This window comes from Amblyraja radiata, chromosome 8, assembly GCF_010909765.2.
Source record: "Amblyraja radiata isolate CabotCenter1 chromosome 8, sAmbRad1.1.pri, whole genome shotgun sequence".
In the NCBI taxonomy this organism is placed as follows: domain Eukaryota; kingdom Metazoa; phylum Chordata; class Chondrichthyes; order Rajiformes; family Rajidae; genus Amblyraja; species Amblyraja radiata.
This window is the reverse complement of record NC_045963.1, coordinates 29,494,345-29,507,840: the sequence shown is the minus strand read 5'-3', so window position 1 is coordinate 29,507,840 and position 13,496 is coordinate 29,494,345. Positions and strand designations below refer to the sequence as shown.

Genomic DNA, 13,496 nt, shown 5'->3' with positions numbered 1-13,496 from the left:
GGAGGAGGTAGTTGATAGGCCAAAAGCAGACTCGTGGGTAGTTTAGATGGGGCATGTTGGTCAGCGTGTGCACGTTGGGCCAAAGGGCCTGTTTCCACGACGTATGACTATTTCTTAATAGGCGTTCTATCTGTAACTGGAACTATCCTGATGGTAATTCTTGTAAGGGAATGATCTTAATGCACAATAGGCAATATTTTTTACACCAAATGCATAAATATATGCTTAGTATTTGATTACCTCAAATCTTTCTGGTTTGAGCAGTACTTCCTAAGGAATGTCCTAAGTTCTTGATGAATATCCCACAAGCACACTCCCTGCAGAATTGAACAGGTGTGCAAAAAGAAATGGAAAAATATTGGGAAAGGGAGCTTTATTTACACATTCCCGGTACTGAACTTTATGATTATTTAAAGTGAATATGAAGTGAATTCTGAATTCATATTTCTGAAATATGAATTCAGAAATACTACGTTAGCACCAATCACAATGGGTTGAACAAATTCTAGGCTTAACCTAACAGCGATGTTAATAGCAATGAACCTCTGAGTAAAACAGAAACAATGCACTTGCCTCACAGGGAGAATTCCTAATGGGAGATGGAAAAATCATACTTCTCAACTCATTGAAATCAGTTGTCTGAATCTCTTTGGTGTCGAGGAACAGAAAATGGCCTGAAGAAAAAAAGAGAGAAATGTAAAAAATTAAATAGTACTCTTTTTTTTAATTTTTTTAAAATCTTTTGGTTTTATTCAATTATTAAAAATAATATTACACTACAATAAAACAAGCCTGAACCCACAACCATAATACAATACAAACATGTAATAAACTACTATACAACTATGATACAATCCTTATTGAGGATACATTCAACACCCTGCGGAGCCCAGCGGTCCCGGAACTCCCTCAGGGTGCCCGCAGACAGGGCGTATTCCCTTTCTAATCCCACCCGGGCACGGACGTAACCCCGGAAAAGGGGCAGGCAGCCGGCTCGGGTAGAGCCCTCCACCGTCTGGCGCCGTGACTCGCGGATGGCCAGCTTGGCCAGGCCCAGGAGCAACCCAACCAGGACATCTTCAGCCCTACCCTCTCCCCTACGCACAGGGTGTCCAAAGATGAGGATGATGGGTGAAAAATGCAGCCAGAAGGCAAGGAGCAGCCCCATTAGATATTCAAACAGTGGCTGCAGCCTCACGCACTCCATGTACACGTGGTACACAGACTCTTCCAGCCCGCAAAAGTGGCAGGCGGCTGGCGAGTCTGTGAACCGCGTTAAATAGTACTCTTGGCAGGTATATCAGATTCATTTTTTATTACTGTCCATTTTATTACTTCAAGGTAGTATCCATCCAAGGCTGCTTCTATTTCTCATTATCCTCATTGAGCTTTCAACCCCAAAAGCTTCAACTACTCGAAGTAATAAAACTGTTCAGGAGGAAACAAATGGCCTGTGCACTGTGGTACAAAGCTTGTTACTGAACGGTGTGGAGGTGAATATGAACACAGTTGAGGGAATTCCCCTGAGAATGATTCTGGAGATAAATTGGCAATTTTGGCTTATCTTTGTCTTGAGTGTTTGCATGCAACTCCTGCTTTGCTGTTAAACAAATAGTGCAGTGCAGAATCTAACAATAACTAATCTTCCTCAATGTACGATTCAGCTTGGTTGAGTCTTGTAAAGACTGAGTACTTGGAAACGGCTTAAGGGAAGACACTAAAAATTTTGTGGCTCTACCTTTCAGTCTTTGTACATAAAACACTGGAACAGAAACAAAAATGTATTCCTATATTCATTTTATAAAATAAAAAAATTATATGCGAGTATAAATCATGTAAATTATTATATCTGTCATTAAAACAACACGACTTAAAATGTTTTATATGCAAATCAGTCACGGTGGTGCAGCGGTTGACTTGCTTCCTTACAGCGAATGCAGCGTTGGAGACCCGGATTTGATCCCGACTACGGGTGCTCTCTTTACGGAGTTTGTACGTTCTCCCCATGACCTGCGTGGGTTTTCTCCGAGAACTTCGGTTTCCTCCCACACTCCGAAGACATACAGGTTTGTAGGTTAATTGGCTTGGTAAATGTAAAAATTGTCCCTTGTGTGTGCAAGATAGTGTTAATGTGCGGGGATCACTGGTCGGTGCGGACCTGGTGGGCCAAAGGGCCTGTTTCCACGCTGTATCTCTAAACTAAACTCAAATATTTTGAAGTGTAGCAATTGTGACTTGCAAGACAAAGATAGCAGGCATTTCAGGAATAGCAAGCTTTCAGTATTAGCAGCAATCAGTTTTACTTCTACTTACACTCCCATCTCCCCCCCCTCTGCCTTCCTCCACCCTAGTCATTTTCCCAGTTACATAGTTCCTCACATTGTATCCCTCTTGTGATCACACCTTCCCTAACCAACAATGGGCTTACCAGGCACCACCCTCCCTGAGGTCATTTGTGACCAACCTTGATTGGTCCTGGTCTTTTCTTGCCTCCAACTCTTCGTCTCTCCCCACCCCCCACCCCCACATCCTAGTTTATGTCTGAAGGGCCCCAACCCGAAACGTCACCCGTCCTTTTCCTCCAGACATGCTGCCAGAACCCGCTGTGTTACTCCAGCAATTTGTGTCTATCTTTGGTATAAACCGGCATCTGCAATTCCTTGCTTCTACTAAAGGAGTATTGTTGGTCAGCATAAAGCAGAGATCTCAAGTACAAACATATTCACAGGTCAAGCAGTGCCTAGGAAGAGTTAATGCTACAGATTCCATAACCAGAGATCTTGCTTTGATTTTCTTAATTATGACATCAGCCCAAACCATAACAAACATTTGGACGAGAAATATCTTTCAGTAGTGTAGTTGAATATCAGCGTAGAGTGGTACTTACATTGCTACTATCATTCGTAGCAAACTGAGAGAGTAGCATGTACATTAATATTCAGGAATCCTATGTTAGTACCATTCACAATGCACTGAATGAATTCTGTGGTGGGAGATTGCAACCTTCATGTGGTCCGCCCTGTTTCGACTAATGCAATTAACCTGGTGTGCACAATTAAATAAGATCAAATAGAACAAGTTGTCCTACAACTTTAGGCTGTGCACGCCATACGCAAGAAGAAGAATGAATTCTAGGCTTATCCGAACAGGGATAATGCTAATTCTGTCAGTATTATCCTTATTAACATAAAGGATAATAGCTACAGAAAATTGAATCTTTTTTCCAATTATGATAAGCTTTGTAAACAATCAAACATACAGCTTATTTACATTTTGCCAAAACATGGCGTCTCTTTCATGTGGTCACAGTGGATTATTTCTGTTCTCTTGCTAATCGAGTATCGGGGGTTTGGCAATACTCAATTGTACCGTTTGTAAGAAAAATAATTTCATTGTGTTAGCACTTCACACATGCAGCAATAAAAGCACCTCTTAGAGGGGGGCACAGTGGCACAGCAGCAGTGTTGCTGCCTTACTCCGCCAGAGACCAGGTTCTGATGCTGACTACAAGTGCTGTCTGTCTGTACGGAGTTTCTACTTTCTCCCTGTGACCGCATAGCGTTTTTTGCGCTGGTTTCCTCCTACACTCCAAAGACGAACAGGTTTGTAGGTTAATTGGCTTTGGTAAAATTGTAAACTGCCCCTTGAGTGTAAGATAGTGTCAGCATAGGGGTGATAGCTGGTCGGCGCGCACGCGGTGGGCTGAAGGGCCTATTTTCACACTGTATCTCTCAAGTCTAAAGGATCTCGATCTGAAACAATACCTATCCATGTTGTCTAGAAATGCTGCCTGACCCATTGAGTTACTCCAGCACTTTGTGTCCTATTGCGAGGCAACTAGCAACTGCAGTTCTTTGCTTTTCACTTTTATCGTTGTTTGCATGAATCACATTGGGAGACCCATTTGTGGTATTAAGCTGTGTTGGATGCCAAATAAATAATGAGACCCGGCAAATAGGTTGATGGAAGATTAAATGCCAAGTTTTTAAAAAACTGGTGCAGCTGCGAATGGCTTTCAGTCAACAACGAGCAGCTTATCTTCACCTTGTAGAGTAACATCATACGTGGTCTGGAGGCACAGCTAAGAAAAAGGACGGAGCCTCCTTCTGTGACATAATAAATTTAAAAGGATTATCATTGTGCTATGCAAATGGTTGGTAAATTCATTTCACTGAATATTCTGTGGATTATTAGTGGCCTTGTAGTTGTGTCATGAGACCCATCAATGTGTTAAAAACAGCCGTGAGATAAAAGCTTATTCACTCCAAAGCGTTCAACTCAAACCGCCAATAATTGGGTGCATGAATTAAACAATGAATGAGTCACAATTGACAATATTTGTCCTGATTTTTTTCATTGTATTGATTGTGAAACATTGGCAGTCACAGTCTTTACAACCTTTCAAAGGAAAACAACTTCTAGATATCCGCATGTGGAGTTAACTGCTGCACTCTTTTGCAGACCAGAACGGAGGGAAATCATTTGAATTGTTTGGAACTTCAATGAATTTACAAATTTGTTATTTTCCAAAATACCCTGAAAATGTCAGGCTGTGTTACGTGATGTTTAATTAAGTTTTAAATGGAAGTCTAAGCCATGACAACAATTAAGTGACTCCAGAACTGAAAGAAAAATACATTTGTATACGATCTGACATTCCCACTCAGAAATATTTCAACCCACTTCATTCCTATTTTTAAAATCTTTTTTTTTCAATATTTATAATATATGTATAAATTGTTTGTGAAGTATTGTGTACTATCATCTTGGTTTGTCATCTCTGAGAATTATTGAACAGAATTCTTCATGCGGTTATAGTCTTTTTAAATTAATAGTCATACTGATCTACTTTTACTTGCCAGGAACGTATATCATTCTTTAGAAGGCTTAGGAAGTTCGGCATGCCCCCAGCAACTCTCACCAACTTCTATAGATGTGCCGTAAAAAGCATTTTATCGGAATGCATCACAGCATGGTTGGGGAACAGCTCCACCCAAGACAGCAAGAAATTGCAGAGAATTGTGGACGCAGCCCAGACCATCACACAAACCAACCTCCCTTCCATTGACTCCATTTACACCTCACGCTGCCTCGGCAAGGCCACCAGCATAATCAAGGACAAGTTATACCCCGGCTACTTTCTCTTCTCCCCTCTCCCATTGGGCAAAAGATCCAGAAGTGTGAAAACGCACACCTCTTGATTCAGGGACAGTTTCTTCCCAACTGTTATCAGGCAACTGAACCATCCTACCAACTACTACAGAGCAGTCCTGAGCTACTATCTACCTAATTGGAAACCCTCGAACTATCTTTGATTGGACTTTATTTACACTTATCCACATTATTCCCTTTGTCATGTATCCGTATACTGTGGAAACTATGGATGGCTCGATTGTAATCATGTATTGTCTTTCCGCTGACTGGTTAGCATGCACCAAAAGCTGTTCACTGTACCTCAGTACAGGTGACAATAAACTAAACTCAAACACATTCATTTACCTAGACATACATTTAGTTCATGTTAAGCTTTACATGCCGTAGAGCATAGCATCACAGAATCAGATAGCATGGGAACAGGCTCTTTGGGCAAACTTGTCCATGAGGAACATGATGCCCCATCTGCTGGTTCCACCTGCCTGCATTTAGCCCGATCCCTTTAAATATTTCCTATCCATGTATTTTTCCAAATGTCTTTCAAATGGGGTTATAGTACCTGCCTCGATTACCTCCTCTGGCAGCTTGTTCCATATATCCACCAGCCTATGAGTGAAAAGGTTGCCCCTCAGGATCGTATTGAATCTCGGCCCCCTCACCTTAAACGTATGTCTTCTGGTTCTTGATTCCCCTACTCTGGGTAAAAGACTCTGTGCGCTCACCCGCTCTATTTCCCTCATGATACGTGTGACTGAGGAGTGAATGAATAATGCGATGTAAAGCGCCTTGAGTATTAGAAAGGCGCTATATAAATCCCATCCATTATTATTATTATTATTAATTGCTGAACATCAGGGATTTCCTTAAATTGTGGAATGAAAGCAACCAGCATTGGAATTGCACAACAGATATATTTGTTGGCAGCGTCTTTCAAAATTGACAATGAGAAAGGTTGCTGCACAGTTCACTACAAATTAGACATTTTCCAATAATATTTAGAATTCCTAACAGCGTGACATGGAAGAAACATAGAAACATATAAAATAGGTGCAGGAGTAGGCCATTCGGCCCTTCGAGCCTGCACCGCCATTCAATATGATCATGGCTGATCATCCAACTCAGTATCCTGTACCTGCCTTCTCTCCATACCCCCTGATCCCTTTTGCCACAAGGGCCACATCTAACACCCTTTTAAATATAGCCTTCTGTGGCAGAGAATACCACAGATTCACCACTCTCTGTGTGAAAAATGTTTTTCTCATCTCGGTCCTAAAAGATTTCCCCCCTTATCCTTAAACTGTGACCCCTTGTTCTGGACTTCCCCAACATCGGGAACAATCTTCCTGCATCTAGCCTGTCCAACCCCTTAAGAATTTTGTAAGTTTCTATAAGATCCCCCCCTCAATCTTCTAAATTCTAGCGAGTGCAAGTCGAAAGACCAATGGCAGAAAGTAAGCAAGAATTAGTAAATTATCAAAAAGAAAGGCTTCATTCCTGCAGATGATTATGACTTTGGAGAGGAGGGGAGAGATGATTAAACAACATGGCTCTGCTGGTTGGCAGGGGAGTTAAGTATGGTTTAGGGTTTCAGGGTTAGATATTTAAGTTCAGGTTTAGATTTATTGTGTACCAAGGTGCAGAGAAAAGCATAATAGTAAGATTAAACGAGAACTTACCAGTTTGAAGTTTGATCTGTATTTTATGAGGAGTTACGATGAGGGATTACGGGAAGAACCCCGCCACGACGCATGCGTGTCATTCTTCAAAGCAGCGGTGTGAAATCACAGATAACTGTAATGACTAAACATAGTAAGATTAGAGAAGAGATACCAGTTAAGTATATGATCAAGGGTGGGAGCGGAGGGCACGTAATCCCTCATCGTAACTCCTCATAAAATACAGATCAAACTTCAAACTGGTAAGTTCTCGTTTAATCTTACTATTTTACTTCGGAGTCACGTGAGTGACTACGTGAAGATTTTAAAGCTCTGTGATTTCATGCCGTGGAAACGAGTCCATGCATCACGTCTGCCTTGATGACTGTAGGAGGAATTGTGTTAACATAATTTGGACATGAATTCGACATTGAAATCATAAAATTTATTAACACAAATTTATAACCCCTTTTTATGGGTTTAAATTAATTTACAGAACTTAAAATTGTTTCTGCAAACGTTTCAGGTTTCATTACTGGTTTATTGTAAAATAATTGGAATGTTTTTTCCCCCCCCAGACCATCCTGCTGCCTTGAGGATTTGGTCCATTGGGACATCCAACTGTATCGCTGCCGATGTAGCTGCAGCCCTGGTGGAATGAGATTTAAAATATTAATATCCACCCCAGCCTTTTGTTAGCACCTGTTTCAGCCATCTTGAGATGGTCTGGACCGTCACTCTTTTGTGTGGTTGCTAGTGGCTGACCAAAAAGTGCCTTCTCATTGCCTCTTAGGATTTTCGTTTTCTCCATGTATAACGACAGATGTCTTACTATACACAGACGGTCATCTGTTGGGTATGACCTAAATTGTATATTGAGGCCTGCTGATCCCTGTCTGTTCTGCTTACTAACTCATAGATATGAAACGTAATATTTTCTGTTGAGGAAGTCATGTTGTCCAGTCTTAGTTTATGCAGTGACTGTACCCTTTGTGCCGTGACCAATGCCATTAGCATGACTGTTTTTAATGTCAGTCTGTGTAGGGACAGAGCTGTTGCTGGAGACCAATTCCTGAGCATCTTCAGGATAATAATTACATCCCATATTTGGGAGTACCTGGTTCTTGGGGGATTAGTATTAAAATTCCCCTCATAAGTTATGTTACCAGTGGGTGAGTCCCAACAGAGTAACGCTCTGTCCCCTGCCATAGGTAAGTCGATAGGGCATTTCTGGCGCAGTTGATGGCACTGTAACTGAGCCCCTCATCATAGTGGAGGCCTGCCAGATATTCCAGAACAGACGGGATGTTCATGTCTCTGTAGGTGATGTTGTTTTTATGGCAGTGCATCGCCCACTTCCTGATATAGACCAGATACTGTTTTTTGGTTGACTGTCTTTGGGCCGCCGAGATCATGTTCACTGTTCGGTCCGTCAGTCCCAGTTGTAGTAGAGGTGTTTTTATAACTCTACAAATTAATAAGTTCAAATGTTTATGGCATGGGTGGCTATCCCTTGTTACGGGATGTAGCAATAAATCTGGTCTATGTGGGATGGTGATACATGGTTCTAATACCATGTTTAATACCACTGGGAACCATGGTTGAGTAGGCCAATCGGGTACTACCAATACCAGATGCAGAGTCTTGTTGTATTTTCCTTAATACCCGATTGATGAGGCAGAAAGGAGGGAATGCGTAAATAAACAAATCCCCCCCCCCCAATGCAGCGAAAATGCATCTGTCGCCGCTGCCCCAGGGTCTGGTTCCCATGAAACATAATTTGATAACTGGTGGTTAAGTCTGGATGCGAATAGATCGATATCTGGTGTTCCATATTTTGCTGTAATATCAGCAAATACTTTTTTATTCAACATCCATTCGGTGTTTTTATTAAATTTGCGTGACCTGGTGTCTGCCACTAAATTTAGTCTTCCTGGTAGGTAAGTGGCTGATATCCAAATATCTCTCTGGATACACCATTGCCAAATTGTATTAGCCAGATTGTCACATGATGTCGATTTGTTTCCACCCATGTGGTTAATGTATGCTACCACGGTGGTATTGTCTATCTGTAGTCTAACATGCTGGTGATATGACCCAGTACAATATGACTTTAGGCCATGTAATGCACCCAACATTTCCAGGTAGTTTATGCCCAGTGTGAGTAATAATGATGCCTCCCGAGCAGTCCATCTACCTCCACAGCTGGTGATGGTATTGGTGGCTCCCCACCCAAGTGCACTGGCATCAGTTTGTAGTACCATGGAAGGGTTACTGACAATGATTGGATTGGAACAAAGCCAGATGTTATCTATCCACCATTTTAGTTCCATTTTAGCTTGATTGGTAGTTTCATAGGTCTGTCAAAGTGACCTGCATTAATTTAGAGTGCTTGTATTTTTGCTCTCTGTAAGTTTAGGTAATGTAGAGGTCCAAATTGTGTGGCTGGAAAGGCAGCCACCATTTTGCCAATTACTTTTGCTACCAATCTGATGGATGGTTTGCTGATGTCAATTAGGTTATTGCAAGCCTCTATTAAATCTCTAGCCTTTCCCTTAGGCAGAGTCACCGACATGTGAACTGAGTCAATGGTGAAACCCCAAATAGTCCATAGTAGTGGAAGGCGTTAGTTTAGATTTAACTGGATGGATAATAAATCCCAGTTTTTCAAATAACTGTTTTGTGGCTGTTACAGTTTGTTTGGCCAATTCCAAAGTTTTTCCCACAATGAGTATGTCATCTAAATATGCCACGACCATGTGTTTACGTTTCCGTAGAGACGCTAGGGCTGGTTTCAAAATTTTTGTGAACAGCCTGGGGCTGATGATAAACCATTTGGCAGTGCTTTATACTGCCAGAGTTGTCCCATCCAGTTGAATTTTAAGTAACATCTGTGGTCACCTCGTATAGGCACTGAATAGTAAGCATCTTTTAAATCAATGCTGGCCATGAAGTAACCTTTGGAAATTAATTGTTTAGCAGTAACAAAGGTATCCATTTTGTCAGATCTATGATGATGCGACAACCACCATCTTTTTTGTTTTTGATAAATATATTGGACACGAATTCTAATGGTTCGTGTTGAGTTTTCTCAATTACACCTTTTATGTAAAGCCGCTCCAGTTCAGCTTGCGCTTTTGATTTTTCTTTATCAGAAGGCACGAACATTCGGTTCAGTATATGTTGAACTGGAGGGCTGTACTTGTGTATAAACTCTATTGTATATCCCTGGATACTGCTTAAGATGTAAGTATCGGTTGTTAACATGCTCCATGCCTTCAGAAAAGAGTGTAATCTCCACCCAACCTCCATGCTCCCTGTATTTTGTAGGGAACCAGACCCACCTACCTCCATAGTTACCAGTGGCAGGTTTACTTCTTTTTGTAGGTTCTTCGCTGCTGTTGTTGCGCTGGTGTCTGGATTTTCGGTTTGGTTGGCGTTGGAGGTCCCCGCATCTTCCAAGAAGGCCGGCCTGGGCCATGGCCTAAAAAAGACTCATGTTTTGAGTACCGGGCCTTCGAGCTTTCACCAGTTCTGCTGGTGGGTGCGTAGGGTGCTGTCTTTGGCTGTAGTGGGTTCCAGTAGGTTCTCTTGTTCCTGCACCCCTTGCACACTTGTCTTTCCTTCTGCGGACCCCTCTTCCAGGTCAGCCCAGAACTGACCCGCAGTGCTCCCCTCTGATGAGGTAGAAGCACTGTGCAGCCCTTCAAGAGGTACTGCTGTGGGTTTATCATAGGGCCCACAGTGACCCGACTCCATCTCCCGGAGTCTGTCACGTTGGAGCAAATGCTCCACACACCGCTCCATCCGGCTCCAGCGCTCTCGGTCGCTGGCCGCCCGCGGTTGTTCAAAGTCAGACTCCTCTGAGTCCACGACCTTGTTTGTTTTTGTGTCTAGCCTTTCCGCGCGGCCGCGTGGATCTGGCCGGTGCGGAGGCGACATCGGGCACAGCTGATCCCACTATCGGTGATCCGAGTGCCGCTGGCTGCTGCTGGCTGCCCGCTGCTCCGCGGTCCTCCCTCACCAGCTTTGTCCTTACTGCCCTTCTGTGGAGTGGATCTGGTCGGTGCAGAGGCGACATTGGGCACAGCTGATCCCATCTAGCCCACCAGCTTTGTCGCAGCCCGTTGGTTTCTCCACCTGTAATCAGCATGGTAAAAACACAAAAAGACCGCAGCTCTTACCTGCAGGTCCAGGTTAAAATTGTCGCTACGGGGGAACGTCGTTCCACCCCGTTTCCTGCCGTTTTTGACTTGTCCAAAAAGTCGACGGCCCATTCTGAAAGCCTCCCGCCCGGCCGTGGTGTTCTGGCCGGCGCGGGACCAAAAGTCGGCACAGCTGATCCCTTACGGGGCTTGTGCCTTCAGCTGCTGCTGGCTCCCGCAACTTCGCGGTCCTCCCCAGCCAGCTTCCCTCGCAGCACTTGTGGACACTATTTTGTCCAGCTTCCCCCCCTGTGTAAAAACAGCGCGGGGAACAAAACTACCGCAGAGTAAATTTCTTACCTGCAGGTCGCGGTTTCAAACTTACCGCTGCGGGGGAACGCTCCCCCCCGCCTGTTGACTCGCAAGCGTGAAGCGATATATGTCACGCATGCGTCGTGGCGGGGTTCTTCACGTAGTCACTCACGTGACTCCGAAGTAAAATCAAGGGCGAGTCTCACTCACATACACACTCATTCACACCAGCATAATCAAGGAATGATCTCACCCCTGACACTCCCTCTTCTCCCCTCTCCCTTAGGGCAAAAGGTACGGAAGGGTGAAAACGCACACCTCCTGATTCAGCAACAGTTTCTTACAATGGGTTCAATAGATCTTACGAAGGGTTCCGACCAAATAAAATCACCCATCCTTTTTCTCCAGAGATGCTGCCTGACCCGCTGAGTGACATCAGCACTTTGTGTTGATCTTCAGTATCTTTCCGACACAGATTCTTCCCAGCTGTTAGCGGACAAATGAACCATCCTGTCACCAACTAGGGAGTGGGCCTGAGCCACCTCATGGGAGATCCTCAGACCATTTTTAATCGGACTTTACCTTACACTAAACAATATTCCCATTAACCTGTATCTGTACACTGTGGACGGCTTGATTGAAATCATGTATAGTCTTTCTGCTGACCAGATAACACGCAACAAAATAGCTTTTCACTGTACCTCGTTACACATGACCATAAACTAGACTAAACTAAAGTAAACTTTGCTTCATAATCTATCCAATTAGATCAGATAATAGTCTAGTTGTAGTGGCAGTAGTTCAATTTCATATAATGCAAAAGATCTATCATCAAGAAAAACTAATGACCAGTTAGACCAAGAAACTGTGAATTATATAATTATGGACTAGTGCAGACTCATGTGAAAGGGTGTGCCTAAATGTAAGATTAAAAAAAAATCCAATTTTACTAACAGAATTGTACATCAATAGACTGCTTCAATTCACTCTAATCACTAGAAGGTAATGCACCAAACCAATATCAATAGGATTGATTTTCTGCTCCTTGAAATAAGGCAATGCTGCCTGTAACACTGTCAAAAGAATATGATGTGTACAAGGTCATGGTGATTCAGTAGTCCTGGACTGGTCGATTCAAAGCCCTGATGGATGTTGACATCATTTTTCATCCCATCGTAACAAAAAAAAAAATCCCAAGCACATCAACAGATTACTGGCCTCATGTAGACTGTTAACTAAACACAGGCGGCTGCAGAATTGTAAATTAAATTATTCTGGGCACCATACATCTGCCCTTTCAACTCAGCACAAATGTTAATAATAAGACTTGGAATAGAGGTGAGAATTTTGCAGAAGTTTTTGAACATTGAACACTAAAGCCTAGGAACAGGCCCTTCGGCCCACAATGCCCATGCCGGACATGACGACAAGATAAACTATTCCCTTTATCCTGTATATCTGTACATTGTGGATGGCTCGATTGCAATCATGTGCCGTCTTTCCACTGACTGGTTAGCATGCAACAAAAGCTTTTCACTTTACCTCAGTACACGTGGCAATAAACTACAAAAAACTAAAACTAAAACTAATTGCATCTGCTTTGTATTCCTCCATTTGCTACATGACCATGTGCCTATCTAAAAGCTTCTTAAACTCCACTATCATATCTACCTCCCCCCACCATCCCTGGCAGCACATTCCAGACACCCACCACCCTCTGTGTAAAAGAAATTCCCAGCACATCTCTTTGCCCTCTCACCTTAAAGCCACACTCTCTAGTCTTTGACATTTCCACCCTCGGAAAAAAAGGTTCTGACTTATGTTACCTTACATAATTTTACATATTTCTATCAGGTTTCCACTCAGCCTCCGGCCGTCCAGAAAATTACAATCCTGGTTTGTCCAATCCATCCTTGTATCTAATAACACCTAATGCAGGCATCATATGCTACATAATACCTGCTGAGATGTTGCCTGACCAACGGAATTACTCCAGCACTTGTGTCTGTTTTTGTAAACTAGCATCTGCAGTTTCTTTTTTCTACGTAGACAGGGATGTTGTCTACAAATGCCACAGGGGCGTCACGGTGGCGCAGCAGTAGATTGCTGTCTTCCAGCGCCCGAGACCCTGGTTCAATCATGTACATTCTCCATGTGACCACGTGGTTTTACTCCAGGTGCTCGGTTTCCTCCCACACTCCAAAGACATACAAATTTGTAGATTAATTGG

The 13,496-nt window shown here is 43.0% G+C and overlaps 1 protein-coding gene across 1 annotated transcript in view; it reads right to left on the bottom strand.

Annotated features, from left to right (window-relative positions):
* Positions 1–236: 236 nt before the first annotated feature.
* The window catches only part of LOC116976478 (ALK tyrosine kinase receptor-like), a 65,363-nt gene continuing 52,103 nt past the window's right edge, over positions 237–13,496 (bottom strand). The window contains exons 6-7 of the mRNA XM_033026372.1: positions 574–674; positions 237–317 (exon numbers count right to left, since the gene is read on the bottom strand). Of these exons, the coding sequence (XP_032882263.1) occupies positions 237–317; positions 574–674 (182 nt within the window). The remainder of the gene's footprint in view (positions 318–573; positions 675–13,496) is intronic.